The sequence below is a fragment of the Oncorhynchus keta genome, chromosome 1, assembly GCF_023373465.1.
Source record: "Oncorhynchus keta strain PuntledgeMale-10-30-2019 chromosome 1, Oket_V2, whole genome shotgun sequence".
In the NCBI taxonomy this organism is placed as follows: domain Eukaryota; kingdom Metazoa; phylum Chordata; class Actinopteri; order Salmoniformes; family Salmonidae; genus Oncorhynchus; species Oncorhynchus keta.
The window spans coordinates 29,942,475-29,965,671 of record NC_068421.1 but is presented as its reverse complement, the minus strand read 5'-3'; the positions used below and the strand labels follow the sequence as shown (position 1 = coordinate 29,965,671).

At 41.2% G+C, this 23,197-nt stretch overlaps 2 protein-coding genes across 3 annotated transcripts; one reads left to right on the top strand and one right to left on the bottom strand.

Moving 5' to 3' along the window:
- Nucleotides 1-306: 306 nt before the first annotated feature.
- Nucleotides 307-3,849, top strand: LOC118367768 (claudin-4-like). Its single transcript, XM_052521047.1, has one exon. It carries the CDS (start codon nucleotides 417-419, stop codon nucleotides 1,101-1,103), a length of 687 nt encoding a protein of 228 aa, XP_052377007.1. The 5' UTR covers nucleotides 307-416; the 3' UTR covers nucleotides 1,104-3,849.
- LOC118367551 (ribosome maturation protein SBDS-like) lies at nucleotides 3,842-7,664 on the bottom strand. Of its 2 annotated transcripts, none has more exons than XM_035751232.2 (5): nucleotides 7,383-7,664; nucleotides 6,155-6,284; nucleotides 5,845-6,045; nucleotides 5,349-5,513; nucleotides 3,842-4,941 (listed from the first exon to the last, which is right to left on the bottom strand). In XM_035751232.2, the coding sequence occupies exons 1-5, from the start codon at nucleotides 7,385-7,387 to the stop codon at nucleotides 4,813-4,815; spliced, it is 630 nt and encodes a 209-aa protein (XP_035607125.1). In that variant the 5' UTR covers nucleotides 7,388-7,664; the 3' UTR covers nucleotides 3,842-4,812. The 2 variants fall into 2 exon arrangements, with proteins under 2 accessions (XP_035607125.1, XP_035607060.1); XM_035751167.2 differs by lacking the exon at nucleotides 7,383-7,664 and adding an exon at nucleotides 6,951-7,371.
- Between the last annotated feature and the right edge of the window lie 15,533 nt (nucleotides 7,665-23,197).

The window sequence follows — 23,197 nt, the reverse complement described above, 5'->3', positions numbered from 1 at the left end:
GTCAAAACTGATTAGAAGGGAGAACATTGAACATTCAGAATTAAGTGTGAAAGACTAGATGCTGTACACTGTGAGGCACACAAGGCTTATTTCCTACAAGATCACAAAGTCAGAGGCTGAAGTCAACAGAAGACACAGTAGAATCTTTGTTTTAGTGGCTGTGGTGAAAGTGAAAAAGACGAATTGTTGTGAAACCATGGCACAGTAAACAGAAGGAAACCCCTTTATTCCCCAGCTGTAGAGCTGCACTGCTGCCCCACGCCCTTTTCAGGAATTTGGGAGGAGTGGTTTCAAATCACACAGGCTAGACACACACACAAGCACATACTCACACAGACACCCACCCTGCTGTGCCTGCAGCTGGTTAAACCCTGCTGTTAGGCCTCTTCCTGTGAGGAGCTAAGCTCAGCTCAGTCATGAAGCGGCAGTTGGAGCTAGCAGCATTGGGCCTGGGCATTACAGGCTGGCTGTGCGCCATCCTCACCCGCTGCCTGCCCCTGTGGAAAGTCAGCGGCACTCTGGACAACTCCACAGCCACGCTGCCAGCATACTGGGATGGGGTGTGGCTGGAATGGGACCACTGGGACCTCAACCATGACGGTAGCCTCCACTGCTCCTTCTACCAGTCTTTGTTATCCCTCTCTGGAAACTTCCAAACATGGAGAAGCTTGATCATGGCTTCTATAGGTGCTGGAGCTTTTGCTGTGGTCATCAGTATCATTGGAGAGGTGTGGTTTCCGAAGAGGAATCAGGTGAAAGTTGTCTCCGGTGTGGTGTTTGTGCTGTCTGGAATACTGCTGCTTGTCCCTGTCGCTTGGACCTGCCACCACACTAATGAGCCACTGGAGGGCGCTGTGGTGCTGAGGAGAGACTGGGGAGCTGCACTGTACATAGGATGGATCTCCTTCTCTCTGACGGTAGTAGGGGGAGGGTTTCTCAGTACTAGATGCCTCACGTTCCAGCAGCAGGATGAGTCAGAAAGAGGGAGTTACCCTCCAGGTTATCCTGTGGCAGAGCAGGAGCCAACCAACCCCCTGGATACTATCCACAGGACTGCTTTTAGACACAGCCAGTATGCTCGGGCAACAACACAACCTTCATGAGAAGGGCCTTGAGTGAGGAACCTTCCACCTATGAATTATTCTTCTGTGAAATTCTCCCTAAATTGCATGTGTACTAGGTATGAATGGATTTCTAGGTACTATAGACAATGTTAGAAGTCATTCTTCTACTGCAATGAAGCACTTTGAAAGATGTTGAAGAATTTATAATAGGGGTAAAGGAGTAGCACCATGGAGAGGTAATTGCGCTTTCAACTGTAATAATTGGGTCTGAAATGTTGTCAACTTGCTTAATTTTTGTATTGGTGGTGAGGGTTAAGCATCTAAGTGTTACATTGCCTTCAGAAAGTATTCACACCCCTTGACTTTTTCCACAATTTGTTGTGCTACAGCCTGAATTAAACAATTATTACATTTAAATCAAATCAAATCAAATTTTATTTAGCTTTTGTGACACTGGCCTACACACAATGCCCCATATGTCAAAGTGGAATTATGTTTTTTATAAATTGAGAAGAAATGAAAAGCTGAAACATTTTGAGTCAATACGTATTCAACCTGTGTTACGGCAAGCCTAAATACGTTCAGAAGTACACATTTGGTTAACAAGTCACATGAGCTGCATGAACTAGTGTTTAACATGATTTTTGAATAACTACCTCGTCTCTGTACCCCACACATCTCTGCCCCAATTATTTGTAAGGGCCCTCAGTCGAGTAGTGAATTTCAAACACAGATTCAACCACCAAGACAAGGGAGGTTTTCCAATGCCTAGCAATGAAGGGCACCTATTGGTAAATGGGTCAAAAATAAAGCAGACACTGAATATCTCTTTGAGAATGGTGAAGTTATTCATTACAATTTGGATGGTGTATCAATACACACAGTCACTACAAAGATACAGGCATCCTTCATAACTCATAAATACTTCAGAGTTCAAGTAACAGACAACTCAACATCCAACCACCTCTAAAGGACACCAATAAGAAGACGAGACTTGCTTGGGCCAAGAAACATGAGCAATGGACATTAGACCTGTGGAAATCTGTCCTTTGGTCTGATGAGTCCAAATTTGAGTTTTGGTTCCAACCGCTGTGTCATTGTGAGAAGTAGAGTAGATGAACAGATGATCTCCGCATGTGTGGTTCCCACCATGAAGCATGGAGGAGGTGTGATGGTGACACTGATTTATTTAGAATTCAAGGCACACTTAACCAGCATGGCTATCACAGCATTTTGCAGCAATACGCCATCCCATCTGGTTTGCGCTTAGTGGGACAATCATTTGTTTTTCAACAGGACAATGACTCAAAACACACCTCCAGGCTGTATAAGGGCCATTTGACCGAGAAGGAGAGTGACGGAGTGATGCATCAGATGACCTGGCCTCCACAATCACCCGACCTCAACCCAATTGAGATGGTTAGGAATGAGTTGGACCGCAGTGAAAGAAAAGCAGCCAATAAGTGCTCAGCATATGTGGGAACTCCTTCAAGACTGTTGGAAAAATCAGTCCTCATGAAGCTGGTTGAGAGAATTCCAAGAGTGTGCAAAGATGTCAAGTCAAAGTGTGGCTACTTTGAAGAATCTCAAATATAAAATATATTTTGATTTAACACTTTTTGGCTTACTACATGATTCCATGTGTTATTTCATAGTTTCTGTTTTCACTGTTATTCTACAATGTAGAAAATAGTACAAATAAAGTTAAACTCTTGAATTAGTAGGTGTGTAGGTACTTTTGACCGGTACTGTAAATCAGCTTGAAAAATCTATGGCAAGACTTGAAAATGGCTGTCTAGCAATGATTAACAACCAGCTTGACAGAGCTTGTAGACCCTTTTCAATAATAAATGTGCAAATATTGTATAATCCAGGTGTGCTAAGCTCTTAGAGACCTATCAAGAAAGACTGACAGCTGTAATCACTGCCAAAGGTGATTCTAACATGTATTCACGTCACCCCGCTCCTCCGCTCTCTCCACTGGCTTCCAGTTGAAGCTCGCATCCGCTACAAGACCATGGTGCTTGCCTACGGAGCTGTGAGGGGAACGGCACCTCAGTACCTCCAGGCTCTGATCAGGCCCTACACCCAAACAATGGCACTGCGTTCATCCACCTCTGGCATGCTCGCCTCCCTACCACTGAGGAAGTACAGTTCCCGCTCAGCCCAGTCAAAACTGTTCGCTGCTCTGGCTCCCCAATGGTGGAACACACTCCCTCACGACGCCAGGACAGCGGAGTCAATCACCACCTTCCGGAGACACCTGAAACCCCACCTCTTTAAGGAATACCTAGGATAGGATAAAGTAATCCTTCTCACCCCCCCCCCCCTTAAAAGATTTAGATGCACTATTGTAAAGTTGCTTTTCCACTGGATGTCATAAGGTGAATGCACCAATTTGTAAGTCGCTCTGGATAAGAGCGTCTGCTAAATGACTTAAATGTAAATGTAAATGTATTGACTCAGGGGTGTGAATACTTAAATAAATGAGATATTTTATTTAATTTTCAATAAATTTGCTAACATTTATAAAAACATGTCTTCACTTTGTCATTATGGGGTAATGTGTGTAGATGGGTGAGAAAAACAATTTACAAAATGTGGAATAAGTCAAAGGGTATGAATACTTTCTGAAGGCACTGTACAATTTCTGCTCGAGTAATGTCAGTAATACATTCTTGATATTGCCCCTTTACCTGCATAAACTTGGCATAGGGCTATTGATTCAGTTTTTGGAGAGACAATGCTATAGTAATCACAAAAATGAATAAAAACAATGAAATTATTACATTTTTATTTGCAATTGTTTATAAGAAAAGACTTGTGAAAGAATATATAAATGAAGGGGTTATTATTATTAATAATAAAATATGACTTCATCATAAGTATGGTGAAATGCCACACTGGGTAAAATGAAAGGCAGGGTCAAAACCATATTAATTACTTGAGTAGAAGTTGACTCACAAAAGTAACTTAATTCAATTATATAGAGCCATTTTTTGTTCATAAGCAAAGGTCACATTCAAGTGGTGCACGCACATGATCGCAGCAAAAAGCCCTGGCAAAATAGCTATACACTGTTGTCAGGGCCTTGACAAACTTAGGAGTGAGTGATCAAAACACAAGACTGATGGCTATAGCTACGTTCAACAAGTATATTATTCTTCTGGCTTTATCTAGCTCCCTTTGTGATATTTTACCTTGCCTTGATGGCTTGCTAGGTAATCAATCCTCCAATGTTGTAGACGTTAACCATCTGATTACGTGTTTATTAACTTGCACAAGCTGCGTCTGATGTTGCATGGGTCAATATAATGATTGAAAATGGCTTGTCAGTGTTTGCCAAAACTCAGAATATGTAGTGAAAAACTGATCAATACCTGACAAGCCTCAAACTTGTTTTGTAAACTAAAGAAATACAGAGCATCTCAATGTTTGAATTTAGGTTTCCATCAACCTCCAGCTAAAGCATCATGCAACTTACAAGAGGTCATACATCCAGCAATCGAGACCCAGAGGCAAATCAGCTGTCACAAGAGACTATACATCCAGTAGTTGTACGTAGGGCAGGAAAAAATATATTCTGTTCAGTTAAATAATTATCTTCAAATAAACAGAGGCTGGAAATGAGATGGGATCCATTGATATTAGAAATAGCGTTCTCTTTAATGAAGAGTTTGCAGTTTGTGTGGCAACGGTGGTGGTAAGATAGTGTATGTATGTAGTCCTGTAGTGCTCTGTGTGAAGGTTATTCCAGCCTCTCGTCTCCCTCTTCCACATCCTTCAGACTGAGCACCTCCAGGGAACCTTTACCTTTCGTCTCACAGCGGATCAACTCATCTATCTCCCTGAAGCAGCCTGGGTCCACCAGACATACCTGGAGGATGGAGGGAGGGAGAGAAATATATATAGAAAGAGGGGGAGGGAGAGAGTGCTTGTTGTTGCATTACTTGAACTATTTACTACTCATAGCATATACAATGTATTCCAAATTAGTTTGGATATGTCTAGATAAGATATAACCATTTTAGTTAAGAGCAAGGGTGTCAAACTCAGTCCATGGAGGACCTAGTGTCTACATGTTTTTGTTTTTTCCTTTCAATTAAGACCTAAACAACCAGGCGAGGGGCGCCCTTCACTAATTAGTGACCTCAATTCATCAATCAAGTCTAAGGGAAGAGAGAAACCCTGCAGACACTCAGCCCAGTATGGAAAGAGATTGACACATGCGCTTTAAAGACACACAGTGTAGGACAGTATAAACCAGAGGGATCTGTCTCTCACCATCTCTAGCTGGTCGTCAAAGTCTTCACTTTCCACCACCTTGAGGAGGGGTTTGAGTTTCTCCTTCAGCCTCTTGCCCTCCTTGGCCGGCAGCACCAGCCTCAGCCTCATGTGGGCCCTCTGGATCTCTATGGAATCCTTCAGCTGCCTGATCACCTCCAGAGCCTAGGAACAAACAAACAGCTGTTAGATTCATCAGCATTAGCATGACAAAGACTCATTTGTTGGTACATACTAAAAGCCATCCATGTAAGTATTCTGGTTTATGTAGGTAAACAACATACAGGTTCAGAATGTTTAATATGAAAGATCAAACTCTTCACATTTGAAGGGAATCATTTATGGCTAAATCTTGCCACTGCTTGTACCCACAGTATGCACAGTGAGTGAGCATTAAAAACAAAGCCGGTCATTCATGTTTCCTTGCCAATATTAAAATAAGGAAAATGTCTAGACTCCAGTGCACTGTAGCAACAACACTGTGTCCCAGCCCTACCTGCTGCTTGGTGCTCTTGTTGGCCTTGACAGAGTAGTGGATATCCTTCATGGCCCGCTCTATGAGGTTGACTGTGTATGGTCGCTTGGTCTCTGGGTTCACACACTTCTCCGCCACGATGGTTGCAATGTCTCTGAAACTTGTCTCTAACTGGCTCTGCCTCTCCTTATCTGAAACCTGGAGTTCTCCTTTAGCTAAAATCTGACCGACAAAGACAAATACAGAATAGGTAAATATCATAGCAATACATAATGTTGAATGAATGTATGTAATATTAGTTACTGGTGTTTGTATTTGTCAATGTATTTACTTCTTTGCATATCTCTGTCAGGTCATCTGTTCCAAAGGCTTTTGACATATCATCTTTCTTGGCAACCTGACCCTTGGAAACATTATTGAAAACAGAACTGGTCTGCAACACTTCATCCAGGTCCTTCTCTCTGTGTAATTGGCAAATGGAAATTGCATGGAGATGTATTAAGTGTTTACAGTAAGTTTTGCTATCACTGTTTCTTAATCCTGGTCTTGGGGACCCAAAGGGGCACACATTTTTGCCCTAGCACTACACACCTGATTCCACTAATCAAAGGTGTGACAATGAGTTGGTTAGTGGAATCAGATTAATAGTGCTAGGGCAAAAATGAGCACCCTTTGGGTCCCCAGGACCAGGATAGAAGCACTGTGCTAAATGCTTTCAATACCTAAAGTCAAATATTGTATGAACTCTGAGCAGCTACTGGATTTGGTTCTGGGGGCGGTCGATGGAGTGTTCCATTTTTTTCTTATTCAGAAGATGCCAGAAGCAAAACACATGGCACATAGACTGTTCCTCAGATCCTCATTATTCCACAGCCTCTCGACACTGGGTAAGAATATGATGCAAGATTCAAGGCCAGTGATAGGTCATGACTTGCTCCTCCGAAACAGCACAACATGTTTATATACATATTTAGTTACATTCGGAGCTCATTATCAATAAATCAAAGATGAAAACATACTACCATTAGTCTGACATACTCGTAGTATTTGATGTGTGCCTCGTTGGGTATCAAACAGATCTAGCTAGCTATTATAGCTAGCTAGCCAAATTCCTTAAAAACACTCACGCTCCAGATCTCCAGCTCATCACTTTATTTTTGTAGCAGGCAATTTCAAACCGTTTTCCTCCCTTTTTCATCCTCACCACCGCCACATTTGTGAGTCGGATCTGGTTTGTTGGTGTAAATATAGACATATTTCTGCTTTACAAAACAGACTAATCTGTCAGTAAAGCGATAAATTTCTTGCGGCGTTGGTGTGCTATGAGTTTCACATAAATTCTGCCGGACTGAAACGCATACTATAGGTACAAAGGTTCCGACTTTTTGTTGATCTTCTTCGATGGGGTTTAATATGTTGCATTGCCGTAACCTACTACACTGGAGTACATCTGCCTTATACTTCACTTGAAAAATAAATAAACAAATACCCTACCATCTAACTTTACCCTCCAAAAAATACAGCACCCTACTCCACTATTTAAATCAATTTAGTCCTACCTCATGCCAACAACCTGAAAGGATGGGACATCACCACGTAACACTTATCATGTAACTCTTCTGACGTCAATTCTCGCACTCAAATACTTCTCTGCAGCTGCCACCACAGCTTCAATTTTCTGCGACTTACGTTCTCTCCCTGCAGTACAGTTGATAACCATTGATATAAATGCTAAACATCTAATTTTACTGAAACATATCACTTGTTGGCCTATCCCTCTCTACTGGTACAGGTCTACTACTCACAACACTCCTCTCAGGATTTCCCCCCCTTGACCAATATTCCTCTACTTCCTGCACCCCTACAATTAACATAGATGTAGCGTAGTTCGTTCTGCGTTGTGTACTTTTAATTAGGACGCACCCACAACTGAAGGTCTGCTAGTTGAATTATTTTTATTTGCCCTGCACACGAAGAGACAACACACATTATGTTAACCCTTGGATGGAAATACAGATAACCCGCGATGGACCAAACCAAAATATACAAAACTTTTACAATCACATGTATGTACAATATTGATATGAAAAAGTGTTTGTACACCAAAGAAAAACATTAGCTATGCAGCTGTAATTAAATAAAAAAAATACACTGAATTATTATTATTATTATCAAATTATTAACATCCCCTCTTGACCTGGCCTATTTGAATTGGTCCTTGTGTGCAATTTGGTGCATAATCTAGGGGAACAATATCACACTGCTACACATACAGTACCACTACTTTCCCCAATGCTACACATTCCTTTGTCTCATGCCCTTATGCACACTTCTCACACCTAGAAACCTCCCTCCTACATATTGCTGCCACGTGCCCATAAGCTTGACACCTGCAACAACGTAATGTATTTGGTACAAAAGCTCGTACAGGAAAACATATACATTTACATAATACACTGTATATACAGTGGGGAGAACAAGTATTTGATACACTGCCGATGTTTCAGGTTTCCCTACTTACAAAGCATGTAGAGGTCTGTAATTCTTTTAAATCATAGGTACATTTCCAGTGTGAGAGACGGAATCTAAAACAAAAATCCAGAAAATCACATTGTATGATTTTTAATTAATACATTTGCATTTTATTGCATGATTTGTTTCTGTTGGAGAGTTTGTCCGCCCTTTCTGTCGTGGTTGGAAGGATGGGTTCAGAGTGACATTCATTCATGTCGTTATGGATAGATGTTTCGGCGGTTGTCGGTCTTCGCGTTCAATGATACCGAATTCCTAGCTGCAGACTAGTAATTCATATCAAAGACTTGTTCTTATTATGTCTGTGTCAATAGTCCAAGAGTTTAACCACATGGAATGGTTAAAAGATTCAGCAGTCTGGTCTCAAACCTTGGCCCTCTCGTTATCGAGGTAAGTGGTAGTTACAGCGTTGAGAAGGAGAAAGTGGTTCATGTTTCTGAAATAAAGATATTCTTTGCAAAACAGACTGGGATTGCAAAGGTAAGAGGTTGATTCTGCAACTATGGACTTTTTGTTGTGGTACAGGGGCTGATTTTTAAGAGAAACAATAGTTTTAGGGATACATGGTTTTTATTAGATCTCAAGAACCCAAGGGGTCATACCCAGCTCTTGGGTTCTTATTTTAACTTAAGAACCACAGCATGGTCCATGTGTACTACAGTCCCAACGCTTAGAAATGTTCATTATCTTCCCTTGAAATAAGGTTTTGGATACCTTTAAGCCTAACTTTCATATTATTACTGAGACATAATTGTACAAATGCAAAAGATAAACTTACTGTATGCAGTTTTAGCACAGATGCACATGGCCGTGTTTTGACTAATACATGCTTCCAGCCAACAGAACACTTCCCACTTATCCTGACATTTCCATTGGAGCGCAAATGGGAAGGAAGTGTCATACATTGGCTGGAAGCGTGTTATTAAAAACAGTCGTGTGCTAAAACTGCGTACAGTAAGTATATTGTTTATATTTTTAAAATTATTTCTCGATGATATGAAAGTAAAGTTCCAAAGGTTTCCAAAACCGTATCGCAAGGGAGGATTATTAACATTAGACAGAGAGTCGGGGTGCTTATCATATTCCCCCTGCATGGCAGGTACAGTGCCTTCAGAAAGTATCCATACACCTTGACCTATCCCACAATTTGTTGTGTTACAGACTGAATTCAGAATGGATTAAATATTTTAAAAATTCACCCATCTACACACAATACCCCATAATGACAAAGTGAAAGCATGTTTTTATATATTGTATCACATTTTATTGAAAATTAAATACAATAAATATCTAATTTACATAACTATTCACACCACTGAGTCAATACTTTGTAGAAGCACCTTTGACAGCGATTACAGCTGTGAGTCTTTTTGGGTAAGTCTCTAAGATCTTTCCACACCTGGATTGTACAATATTTGCACATTATTATTTTCAAAATTGTTCACATTCTGTCAAATTGGTTGTTGATCATTGCTAGACAACCATGTTCAGCTCTTGTCATAGATTTTCAAGCAGATTTAAGTCAAACTCGGCCACTCAGGAATATTCACTGTCTTCTTGGTAAGCAACTCCAGTGTAGATTAGTCCTTGTGCTTTAGGTAGGTTATTGTCCTGTTGAATGGTGAATTCATCTCCCAGTGTCTGGCGGAAAGCAGTGTAAACCAGGTTTTCCTCTAGGATTTTGCCTGTACTTAGCTCCAACCCATATATTTTTTTATCCTGAAAAACTCCCCAGTCCTTAATGATTGCAAGCATACCCATACATGCTGCAGCAACCACCATGCATGAAAATATGGGGAGTGGTACTCGAATGTGTTGTATTTGATTTGCCCCAAAATAACACGTTACAGGACAAAAAGTAAACTGCTTTGCCAATTTCTTTGCAGTATTACTTTAGTGGATTGTTGCAAAAAGGATGCATGTTTTAGAATATATTTCTCTACATGACTTCCTTTCACTGTCAATTAGGTTATTATTGTGGAGTAACTACAATGTTGTTGATCCATCCTCAGTTTTCTCCTATCACAGCCATTAAACTCTAATTGTTTTAAAGTCAACATTGGCCTCATGGTGAAATCACTGAGAGGTTTCCTTCCTCTACGGCATCTGAGTTAAGAAGGATGCCTGTATCTTTGTAGTGACTCAGTGTATTCATACACCATCCAAAGTGTAATTAATAACTTCACCATTCTCAAAATGTTATTCAATGTCTGTTTTTTAACCCATCTACCAATCAGTGCCCTTCTTTGCTAGGAATTGGAAAACCTCCCCGGTCTTGGTGGTTGAATCTGTGTTTGAAATTCACTGCTCGACTGAGGGACCTTACACATAACATAAGGGACCTTACACATAACAGAGATGAAGTAGTCATTCAAAAATCATGTTGAACACTGTTTTGCATTGAGTGAGTTCATGCAACTTACGTGACTTGTTAAGCAAATGTGTACTCCTGAACTTATTTAAATCAAATTGTATTTGTCACATACACATGGTTAGCAGATGTTATTGCAAGTGTAGCGAAATGCTTGTGCTTCTAGTCCCGACAGTGCAGCAATATCTAACAACTAATCTAACAATTCCACGACAACTAACTAATACACACAAATCTAAGTAAAGGAATGGAATAAGAATATATACATATCAATATAAATATATGGATGCGCAATGACCAAGCGGCATGGGCAAGACGCAATAGATGGTATAAAATACAGTATATGTACATATGTGATGAGTAATGCAAGAAATGTAAACATTATTAAGTGGCATTATTAAAGTGACTAGTGTCATGGAAAATTCAGTACTGAGAGAGATTTGGTCATTTCTTCAAACAATCGTCTTTATTTAATATCGATGCATTATTGCAATAATGAGGCTGGTCAACCCCAGAACCTTGAGTGTTGGACCGAGTAACCTAACCTTTACCCAAATGCAGAGTACTATATATAGCTGACGCTAAAAATGTTTAGTCATGATTGGTTTTACCCATCCCGTGCAGATTGGGGCATCATAAACCACTCTGGGTTCATCATGTCATTATCTGCACGTTGGTTGTGGTCTTAACCCCACCCTGGTTTAGTTTCCCAGATGCAAGGATGATTTTGAGACAACGATGGATTGTTCTACTCCTAAACTATCCCTAGTAAAACACATTCTTGTCTATGTAATGCAGTCTTTAACTCATTTGTCAACTCAAGCCATCTCTGGTGACCATAAACCCAGATTAGCTGCAGGGAACTAGAGTGGAGACCATAAAAAAAACTGACACTAGTAGGACAGAAATGTCTTTACTATTAGTTAAATATTAATTGTTAACCATTAATATGAAATAAATCAGGTAAATATAATTTTTTCCTCACATTCCCCACTCAAGATAATCTTCTAGAAAAATTCAAGTTTGTTAAATACACATTTCATCCATGGTAAACAACCGTCCTCTGGGTTTCTGAGCTTAATACCTTTATCAAAACACTGTCAATTTGTAACATAATGAAACCCTGAAAATTAACATCACACACAAGCTTAATCTCAACAGATAGGACAGTCATCATACTGGCACCACGCACAAAGGTAGGGGTAAGCATGATGAAAATGTCTAACCCATTTAGAACAAAACCTTCCTACACCAGTGATAGACACCCCTCTCTGGACACTTTGTACACCCAGTAGTAACATGAGCTCCTTATGCTCAGGATTGGGGTCCTCATCAGAGATGTAGTCAGGAATAGGTCAGGGAAATCATTCAGTTACCAATCAGAATCAAAACCCAATTAATTATCCAAACATAATTTAGAATGAAATTGCTCAGTGATTCACATTAGTTTTATCACCCAAAAAGAAAACCCCCAATTTAACACAGATTTTAACACAGATTAGTACCGGGAGAATGCACATTTATATTAATATACAATATATTAATCTCATAATTAACCCAGTGAACTAACTCATCAGGGTTATTATTACAGATCAGTATCCCAATGCATTCTTAAGCCTAAATCATTATAAATTTAGCAGTGTAGACCTCCCCCGTCAACCAGATACCTCAAGTAAATATTTCAGACAAGTCTAAATCAATTACGGGCACAGTTGACCAACCCCCTCTCTTCTCCAGCACTCAATCTTCTGGCATTTCTTCATTTTTCTTCAGATAGCTTCACAGTTCAAAATGGATGATCCATGTCAATGTCCCAATTTCAATGTCTCACCTGAACCCCAACACAACTCATGTCTTGCCCATTTGCATACCAGGGTACCAGCGATATGAGAAAAGTTTTGGAACGTATCTCTATCTCTATGCTCACTCCGCATGGACTTCTTTTGCAATCTTGAGAGAAAAGGCAGTTGATGACTTCAACTGGATGCTGTACATCAGTTGCTGGCTCGGACTCAGGTCTCTCAATAAAAGTGGTGCAGGACAGGGCCTTAGTGAATGCTATTTCTTCAGCCGTTTAGAGGGGGTTTTGGGGTCCACACGGTTTGGTCAAATTGTCCCTGCTTATGCATCAAGACGCCACCCGTAGTAACCTCGAGAGTGATGATAGATCAGATAGTTCAGTTAATTTCTGATTCAGAAAATCCAGACAAGCATTTTAAAGAAATCCAAACAAATGGTCCATTGTGTGTAATTATTACCACTACTAATATGCTTAATGCAAACCTCTAAAACACATGTCAAAGAAAAAAATAAGATCACATTCTGTTGAAACAATTCTTCTAATTAGCTTTTACTCCCTTATCACACCGTCAACCTCAATGCAGAGTCATAGGATCTGAAAATGATCCCGATCATCCAGCAGACCCAATCTTTTGAGATTTATCAAAACAGAACAAACAACACAACAATACACTCCTTCATACATCACTCAATACATTTCTATATTTCCCTCAAGGTGTGTAAACTTCAATCCAAAACCCTCAAAAGACTGGTAATTCCCCCATTTTGACACATAATTCACATCATGACTAATGTGTAAAAACAACAATACTACAAATAAAAATTCTAATTACTACCCTTAATAACTCATTTGTCAAAAAAAAATTGTACCCATAACTTCATAGTAAAAATACACTAGAGACAGACCTATCCTTCTCGTGGTCCAATTAGTTATAAAACCTCTCCGTAATTATCAGTATTATAAATGACCATCAAATCAGTATTAAATGTGACCTTTAAATCATCATCCAATGTCTCTCGGCATTCCAGTGAGGGCGATCAAACCACACTAGAAAGTCAGGACAGAGGTCATTCAAACCCTTCAAATAATTGTTACTTTCTATATTATATATATATTCTATATATTAAGTTCCCGAGATGGCATAGCAGTTCAGACGTCTTTTGTCCTCGTCTTGTCGTGTCCTGTATATATATATATATTTACAACTTTTTTTCACATACATTTTATTTTTATTTTCCATCAACTCATCTCCAAAACACTCTCCTGCAACCCGCCTCACCAATTTATATTTATAAATAAGTATTATTTACCTCAAATCTGCAATCCTCCAAGAAGCAAGCAAGAAACTAACCAGAAGCTAGCCAGGAGCTAGCTAGAAGCTAATCAGAAGCTAGTTCAGAAGCTAGTTAGCTTATTTACTGGCAAATTGTTAGTATTCAGCTAACTACGGTTTGTGGTCATCAGCTATCCTTTAGCTCGAAAATCTATCGCCAGTTTTTGTATGGCGCAGCTCGGAACGGAACATACCGGACCAATTTTTCTCTCCATGTCCTTGGATTTCAACTGCTCTCTGGACATTCATTCCCGGATCTCACAGCTAGCTAGCTGCTATCCATGTGTCTATCTGCTCTCGTCGATTCCGGAGCAAACATCAATTACTCCGGAGCTAGCCAGCTCCGTCAATCACTCCTGAGCTCTGTCATCACTCCTGGGCTGCAGTCACCTATCCGGACCTGTTTTACTGCCTACGCGGAGCCCCACTGGGCCTTCACAACTGGACTGCCGACGTTATCTACCCGAAGGAGATCCGGCTGGCTCCTCCGTCGTAATGTTACCTGAATGCCCATCTGCGGCCTGCTAACCGTTAGCTGTCTTACCGGCTGCTCTCAGAATAGACAATCGGACAATTTATTTATTTTTTATTATTATTATTATGTTTCTTCTTGGGCCTCTATAACTATATCTATTGTTTTTATTGTATTTTTGTTGTTGTGTGATTTGGACTAATCCCCTCTACCACACGGAACCCCACTAATCTACTGACGTTTCTACTAACGCAAGAGGTGGCTAACAACAGACCTCCATCCTATGCTAGCTTGCTACCGATGTCCTGGCAAGCTGTCTAAATCGCCGTGACCCCCAAACCAACCACTCAACTCACTGGACTCTTTTGATCACTCGACTAAGGATGCCTCTCCTTAATGTCAATATGTCTTGTCCATTGCTGTTCTGGTTAGTGTTTATTGGCTTATTTCACTGTAGCGCCTCTAGTCCTGCTCACTATACCTTCTCCAATTTATTAGTTCCACCACCCACACATGCAATGACATCTCCTGGTTTCAATGATGTTTCTAGAGACAATATCTCTCTCTTCATCACTCAATACCTAGGTTTACCTCCACTGTATTCACATCCTACCATACCTTTGTCTGTACATTATACCTTGATGCTATTTTATCGCCCCCAGAAACCTCCTTTTACTCTCTGTTCCAGACGTTCTAGACGACCAATTCTTATTGCTTTTAGCCGTACCCTTATTCTTCTCCTCCTATGTTCCTCTGGCGATGTAGAGGTGAATCCAGGCCCTGCAGTGCCTAGCTCCACTCCTATTCCACAGGCGCTCTCTTTTGATGACTTCTGTAACCGTAATAGCCTTGGTTTCATGCATGTTAACATTAGAAGCCTCTTCCCTAAGTTTGTTCTATTCACTGCTTTAGCACACTCTGCCAACCCGGACGTTCTAGCTGTATCTGAATCCTGGCTTAGGAAGACCACCAAAAATTCTGAAATTTTAATTCCAAATTACAACATTTTCAGACAAGATAGAACTGCCAAAGGGTGCGGTGTTGCAATCTACTGCAAAGATAGCCTGCAGAGTTCTGTCCTACTATCCAGGTCTGTACCCAAACAATTTGAACTTCTACTTTTAAAAATCCACCTCTCTAAAAACAAGTCTCTCACCGTTGCCCCCTGCTATAGACCACCCTCTGCCCCCAGCTGTGCTCTGGACACCATATGTGAACTAATTGCCCACCATCTATCTTCAGAGCTCGTACTGCTAGGCGACCTAAACTGGAACATGCTTAACACCCCAGCCATCCTACAATCTAAACTTGATGCCCTCAATCTCACTCAAATTATCAATGAACCTACCAGGTACCCCCCCAAAGCCTTAAACACAGGCACCCTCATAGATATCATCCTAACCAACTTCCCCTCTAAATACACCTCTGGTGTCTTCAACCAAGATCTCAGCGATCACTGCCTCATTGCCTGCATCCGTAATGGGTCAGCGGTCAAACGACCTCCACTCATCACTGTAAAACGCTCCCTGAAACACTTCAGCGAGCAGGCCTTTCTCATCGACCTGGCCGGGGTATCTCATCCCGCCAGTAGAGGATGCCTGGATATTTTTTTTAAATGCCTTCCTAACCATCTTAAATAAACATGCCCCATTCAAGAAAGTTAGAACCAGGAACAGATATAGCCCTTGGTTCTCCCCAGACCCGACTGCCCTTAACCAACACAAAAACATCCTATGGCGTTCTGCATTAGCATCGAACAGCCCCCGTGATATGCAGCTGTTCAGGGAAGCTAGAAACCGTTATACACAGGCAGTTAGAAAAGCCAAGGCTAGCTTTTTCAAGCAGAAATTTGCTTCCTGCAACACTAACTCAAAAAAGTTCTAGGACACTGTAAAATCCATGGAGAATAAGAACACCTCCTCCCAGCTGCCCACTGCACTGAAGATAGGAAACACTGTCACCACTGATAAATCCACCATAATTGAGAATTTCAATAAGCATTTTTCTACGGCTGGTCATGCTTTCCACCTGGCTACTCCTACCCCGGTCAACAGCACTGCACCCCCAACAGCAATTCGCCCAAGCCTTCCCCATTTCTCCTTCTCCCAAATCCATTCAGCTGATGTTCTGAAAGAGCTGAAAAATCTGGACCCCTACAAATCAGCCGGGCTAGACAATCTGGACCCTTTCTTTCTAAAATTATCTGCCGAAATTGTTGCCACCCCTATTACTAGCCTGTTCAACCTCTCTTTCGTGTCGTCTGAGATTCCCAAAGATTGGAAAGCAGCTGCGGTCATCCCCCTCTTCAAAGGGGGGGACACTCTTGACCCAAACTGCTACAGACCTATATCTATCCTACCATGCCTTTCTAAGGTCTTCGAAAGCCAAGTCAACAAACAGATTACCGACCATTTCGAATCTCACCATACCTTCTCTGCTATGCAATCTGGTTTCAGAGCTGGTCATGGGTGCACCTCAGCCACGCCTAAACGATATCTTAAACGCCATCGATAAGAAACATTACTGTGCAGCCGTATTCATTGATCTGGCCAAGGCTTTCGAATCTGTCAACCACCACATCCTCATCGGCAGACTCGACAGCCTTGGTTTCTCAAATTATTGCCTCGCCTGGTTCACCAACTACTTCTCTGATAGAGTTCAGTGTGTCAAATCGGATTGTCTGCTGACCGGACCTCTGGCAGTCTCTATGGGGGTGCCACAGGGTTCAATTCTTGGACTGACTCTCTTCTCTGTATACATCAATGAGGTCGCTCTTGCTGCTGGTGAGTCCCTGATCCATCTCTACGCAGACGACACCATTCTGTATACTTCCGGCCCTTCTTTGGACACTGTGTTAACAACCCTCCAGGCAAGCTTCAATGCCATACAACTCTCCTTCCGTGGCCTCCAATTGCTCTTAAATACAAGTAAAACTAAATGCATGCTCTTTAACCGATCGCTACCTGCACCTACCCGCCTGTCTAACATCACTACTCTGGACGGCTCTGACTTAGAATACGTGGACAACTACAAATACTTAGGTGTCTGGTTAGACTGTAAACTCTCCTTCCAGACCCATATCAAACATCTCCAATCCAAAGTTAAATCTAGAATTGGCTTCCTATTTCGCAACAAAGCATCCTTCACTCATGCTGCCAAACATACCCTTGTAAAACTGACCATCCTACCAATCCTCGACTTTGGCGATGTCATTTACAAAATAGCCTCCAATACCCTACTCAACCAATTGGATGCAGTCTATCACAGTGCAATCCGTTTTGTCACCAAAGCCCCATATACTACCCACCATTGCGACCTGTACGCTCTCGTTGGCTGGCCCTCGCTTCATACTCGTCGCCAAACCCACTGGCTCCATGTCATCTACAAGACCCTGCTAGGTAAAGTCCCCCCTTATCTCAGCTCGCTGGTCACCATAGCATCTCCCACCTGTAGCACACGCTCCAGCAGGTATATCTCTCTAGTCACCCCCAAAACCAATTCTTTCTTTGGCCGCCTCTCCTTCCAGTTCTCTGCTGCCAATGACTGGAACGAACTACAAAAATCTCTGAAACTGGAAACACTTATCTCCCTCACTAGCTTTAAGCACCAACTGTCAGAGCATCTTACAGATTACTGCACCTGTACATATCCCACCTATAATTTAGCCCAAACAACTACCTCTTTCCCAACTGTATTTAATTTATTTATTTATTTTGCTCCTTTGCACCCCATTATTTTTATTTCTACTTTGCACATTCTTCCATTGCAAAACTACCATTCCAGTGTTTTACTTGCTATATTGTATTTACTCTGCCACCATGGCCTTTTTTGCCTTTACCTCCCTTCTCACCTAATTTGCTCACATTGTATATAGACTTGTTTATACTGTATTATTGACTGTATGTTTGTTTTACTCCATGTGTAACTCTGTGTCGTTGTATCTGTCGAACTGCTTTGCTTTATCTTGGCCAGGTCGCAATTGTAAATGAGAACTTGTTCTCAACTTGCCTACCTGGTTAAATAAAGGTGAAATAAAAAAATAAAATAAAAATATTAGACTTACTAATAAAAAACAGTAAAACATTATACATTTTGTATCCCAGGTTTACACTAAGTTTCTTCAGTACATTTTTTATCAAAATAATTAACGTTCAATTTGTGTGTGTGTGTGTGTGTGTGTGTGTGTGTGTGTGTGTGTGTGTGTGTGTGTGTGTGTAACCATTTGTTTCTCTCCACAGAGTCTAACAATTCACTCCGAACTCTCCGTTGTTACCTTCACTGGTCTACATCTCTTCCCTCTGACTCTCCGTCTAACGTTATGTTACCAGGCGAACAATTAAAAAATAAAATAATTAAAGTCAAAACAAACATAACTTATTTTCATGGGGAGGCCACTTTAATTACTCTGTCATCTTCCTCCCTTTTGTCATTTCAATAAATCTATTTTAGAACACAACTAAATAAAGTCCCACGAGTTTAAAACTGCTAGGGTTTTCCTGAGTCGCATTGTTCTAGAAACCCCAAAATATGTTCTCTCTTGTTTCGCAAGTTGTACTTTAATATATACCACACGACCCTGCTCTACCACATAGTTTACTAATGTGGCTATGTTTGGTATATGAGTTTCGTCTTTTTACGCTAATAACAAATTCACTACGTATTGTATCAACACAGAAACCCAAAATCTACACCCTTTAGTGATTGTTTAAATGTGGCGTGAAACAACGTTTGACAATTTGTAAACATAATTTGTGCTCTCGCCCATATGTACTGTCAATTTTAATATGGTACGTAATCCACTGTCCTTGATTCTCACAAGGATTATTCAACCCCAAAATCTACTATGGAGCAGGGTTGATCCAAACTCTCTGTTTCATAAAATATACTACTTTTCTTGCCTCACACCCAAGCTAACTGGCGAGAATTGGCTAATTTGCTAGCTAACGCTACTTCCAGACACAGACAAGAGAATGCATTTTCACTCTCCATTCTACTCACCTAGCAGAGCTGGTTAGGCTTTTTTCATGTTTATTCAAAACGTTGGTGACTAACTGTGTGCAACAGTATACTTTTAAACCGTCCCCTCGCCCATACCAGGGTGCGAACCAGGGACCTTCTGCACACATCGACAACAGTCACCCTCGAAGTATCGTTACCCATCCGCTCCACAAAAACTTCAAGGTCTCAGAGCAAGTGACGTAACCGATTGAAACGCTATTTAGCGCGCACCGCTAACTAAGCTAGCCGTTTCACACCCGTTACATGTGCTGCTGGCAATAATTCAAATTACGTTATTTCCCTAATGTTTACTGACACTGGCCCTATTCAACCAGTGTTGAGCATTGGTAAATTCATCAGTTATTCTGCGCTCTGGTACATTCAAACCAGTACTCTGGAATCCGAACAAAATAGCCTGAGCGATCATACCAAGTACGGATTTAACCATGTCCATTGAGAACACATTGAGCTAAGCTAAGAATGATGTGAGTAGTCAAGTCAACAAACGCTGGGTAGTTGAATAACATATAGTTAATATACTAGCTGTATGCAATGATATACTATGCAGTTCATAAAGATAGCGAAAGCAACACATTTGTCATACTTAGTTAAAAAAATAATTTATGTCTTGAGACCAATAAGCATACTACATACTCAAATGACTTCACAATAGTATGCTCAGTGCGAATACGCTGATAGAACACTCAAATCAATACGCTAGTGTTTTGAGCTAATTCTTCTTTTATATCATTGTGCCATGTCACAATTGCATCCCTGAATTGTTTCTATTTCGATTAGCAATTTTTGTTCATATTCAAGCCGAATTGGTAGAATGCTTGTGGCTTCTATTAGTGTCTTTGTGGCTTTGCTATCACTTGGCTCTGTCATAACCTCACATGGTCTCTCCTATCATTGCTATGCAGACGACACACAATTAATCTTCTCCTTTCCTCCTTCTGATGACCAGGTGGTGAATCGCATCTCTGCATGTCTGGCAGACATATCAGTGTGGATGACGGATCACCACCTCAAGCTGAACCTCGGCAAGACGGAGCTGCTCTTCCTCCCGGGGAAGGACTGCCCGTTCCATGATCTCGCCATCACGGTTGACAACTCCATTGTGTCCTCCTCCCAGAGCGCTAAGAACCTTGGCGTGATCCTGGACAACACCCTGTCGTTCTCAACTAACATCAAGGCGGTGGCCCGTTCCTGTAGGTTCATGCTCTACAACATCCGCAGAGTACGACCCTGCCTCACACAGGAAGCGGCGCAGGTCCTAATCCAGGCACTTGTCATCTCCCGTCTGGATTACTGCAACTCGCTGTTGGCTGGGCTCCCTGCCTGTGCCATTAAACCCCTACAACTCATCCAGAACGCCGCAGCCCGTCTGGTGTTCAACCTTCCCAAGTTCTCTCACGTCACCCCGCTCCTCCGCTCTCTCCACTGGCTTCCAGTTGAAGCTCGCATCCGCTACAAGACCATGGTGCTTGCCTACGGAGCTGTGAGGGGAACGGCACCTCAGTACCTCCAGGCTCTGATCAGGCCCTACACCCAAACAAGGGCACTGCGTTCATCCACCTCTGGCCTACTCACATAACACACACATAACATATGCCATTTAGCCGCTTTTATCCAAAGCTTACAGTCATGTGTGCATACATTCTACGTATGGGTGGTCCCGGGGATCGAACCCACTTGGCGTTACAAGCGCCATGCCTACCAACTGAGCTACAGAAGGACTGTCCCTACCACTGAGGAAGTACAGTTCCCGCTCAAAACTGGCTCTGGCCCCCAATGGTGGAACACACTCCTCACGACGCCAGGACAGCGGAGTCAATCACCACCTTCCGGAGACACCTGAAACCCCACCTCTTTAAGGAATACCTAGGATAGGATAAAGTAATCCTTCTCACCCCCCTTAAAAGATTTAGATGCACTATTGTAAAGTGGCTGTTCCACTGGATGTCATAAGGTGAATGCACCAATTTGTAAGTCGCTCTGGATAAGAGCGTCTGCTAAATGACTTAAATGTAATGTAAATGTAGTGAACCTCCATTAATTTATTTCCTGTCCTCTCTCCTCGCGGTTTTAATATATGTCAAACTTTTCAGAGACTATCTCCCAGATCCTGTAGACAGTCATATAATGCTTTAACCTTAACTCTAACTATTTATCCATTTAAAAAACGACGTACATCTATGCATGGGTTGTTTAAGCTGCATCTCATATTCCCAGTATTACTTTATCAAATTTCAAGTAATCGATTATACACACACATACCATTTCTCTCTTTTTTTCTCCATGTCTTCACAGAATCAATAGATAACGTAGGAAATCTTAGATACTCACATTAATGAATCACTCCATGTGCGTTTCCAACAACTCTTTACACTCTCAGTGGAACCCAAACATGTTTGTTTCTCAGACGCTGCCCTATGGGAATAATTCTCAACAGTTCTCCAATATTCCAGAAATTATAGAATAACATCTAGCACTTAATAATACCAGTCCATAATATTCTATGATGGGCAGTGTTGTACGGTAGTCAAAGATAACTCTACATATCTTATTATCCAAATGTAAGATGAACACTTTTCTAGACTCACAAAACTCTCATTCACATTCACACAGTACTGTTCCTAAAACATACCTCCCTCACACGCTCGTATCACACTCACAGAAAACACAAACAGAGGAGAATGAGACAGACAAGGAAAACTGGATAACGCTGTATTTAGATTTCAAAACCCTGTCTATATGAACAGGGAAACCCATACCATTATCAGAATATTGCCTAATTAGTGGTCCCACAACCGGGTGTTGTATCCACACTGGGATATGGCATACTGTGATTACTATGGTAAATATTATTTTATGTCTATCCAAATGTGCAAAACTACCTACAGAGTACCCATGTCTGCTATCCAATTACGTAACACGGTCCCAAAAATGTCAATCTTACCTCGTGTTTTCTAGGTATCAGGAATAACAAAGCACTAACAATAGTAACCCAGGGCATACCTGTTTACCTTATTTAACAAAACATTTAATCAATTACATACACGTTAAAATTTGAATTTAAAATCTGATGCTCTCACAAGGCGTCATCTGCGCTATGGTCCCTCATTCAATGAGTTTCACCAAACCGAGTTCTCGCAAGATTACCCGCGCTCTAGTCCTTTACTCAACATTAACCTCACCAATTCCTACTGTGATCAAGTCAGTACACGGATTGGATTTTTGGTTGCCCGCAAATGGCAATTAACAATTAAGCCCAAGGATACCTCACTAAAGAACACTCTTATCAAATCATCTCAGTCCTGCTAGTTCCCTCAGCTGTGGCCCTCTTAAGGAAGACCTTCTGAGGCTATTATTTTTTTTAAATTATTTACATTTTTTATTTATAATTTCATCACTTATTGATTGTACAAGCCTACCCCTCTCAGTACTATGTCCAAGATCTGGTATCCACCTGTGCCCGCTACCTCTCCGATCATAGGCGGGTCCAGCTGCTCAATTATAAGCATGGTTTATCCTTGTCTTGTTTTGCACGGTTTGTACAAAATAATTAAATGCAGTACGACAGGATATTTAGTCCCCAAATCCAGAACGAATTCAAGAAAACGTACAGTATTATATAGAGCCCTTATTGCATGGAACTTCCATCCATCTCATATTGCTCAAATAAACAGCAAACCTGGTTAAAAAACAGATAAAGCAACACCTAGCAGCACAACGCCTTTCCCCTATTTGACCTAGATAGTTTGTGGGTATGCATTGGTATGTAGGCTACGTGTGCCTTTTTATAAATGTGTGTAGTTCTGTCCTTGAGCTGGTCTTGTCTAATGATGTTCTGTATTATCTCAT

Bases quoted from the DNA above. Each gene is read 5' to 3' on its own strand.
- LOC118367768 (XM_052521047.1), top strand. From the start codon at position 417: ATGAAGCGGCAGTTGGAGCTAGCAGCATTGGGCCTGGGCATTACAGGC.
- LOC118367551 (XM_035751167.2), bottom strand. From the start codon at position 7,078: ATGTCTATATTTACACCAACAAACCAGATCCGACTCACAAATGTGGCG. The intron at 6,046-6,154 runs GTAAATACATTG...TTTGTCGGTCAG, and splicing joins TGACAGAGATATGCAAAGAA to ATTTTAGCTAAAGGAGAACT. The intron at 5,514-5,844 runs GTAGGGCTGGGA...GTTTGTTCCTAG, and splicing joins ACAAGAGCACCAAGCAGCAG to GCTCTGGAGGTGATCAGGCA.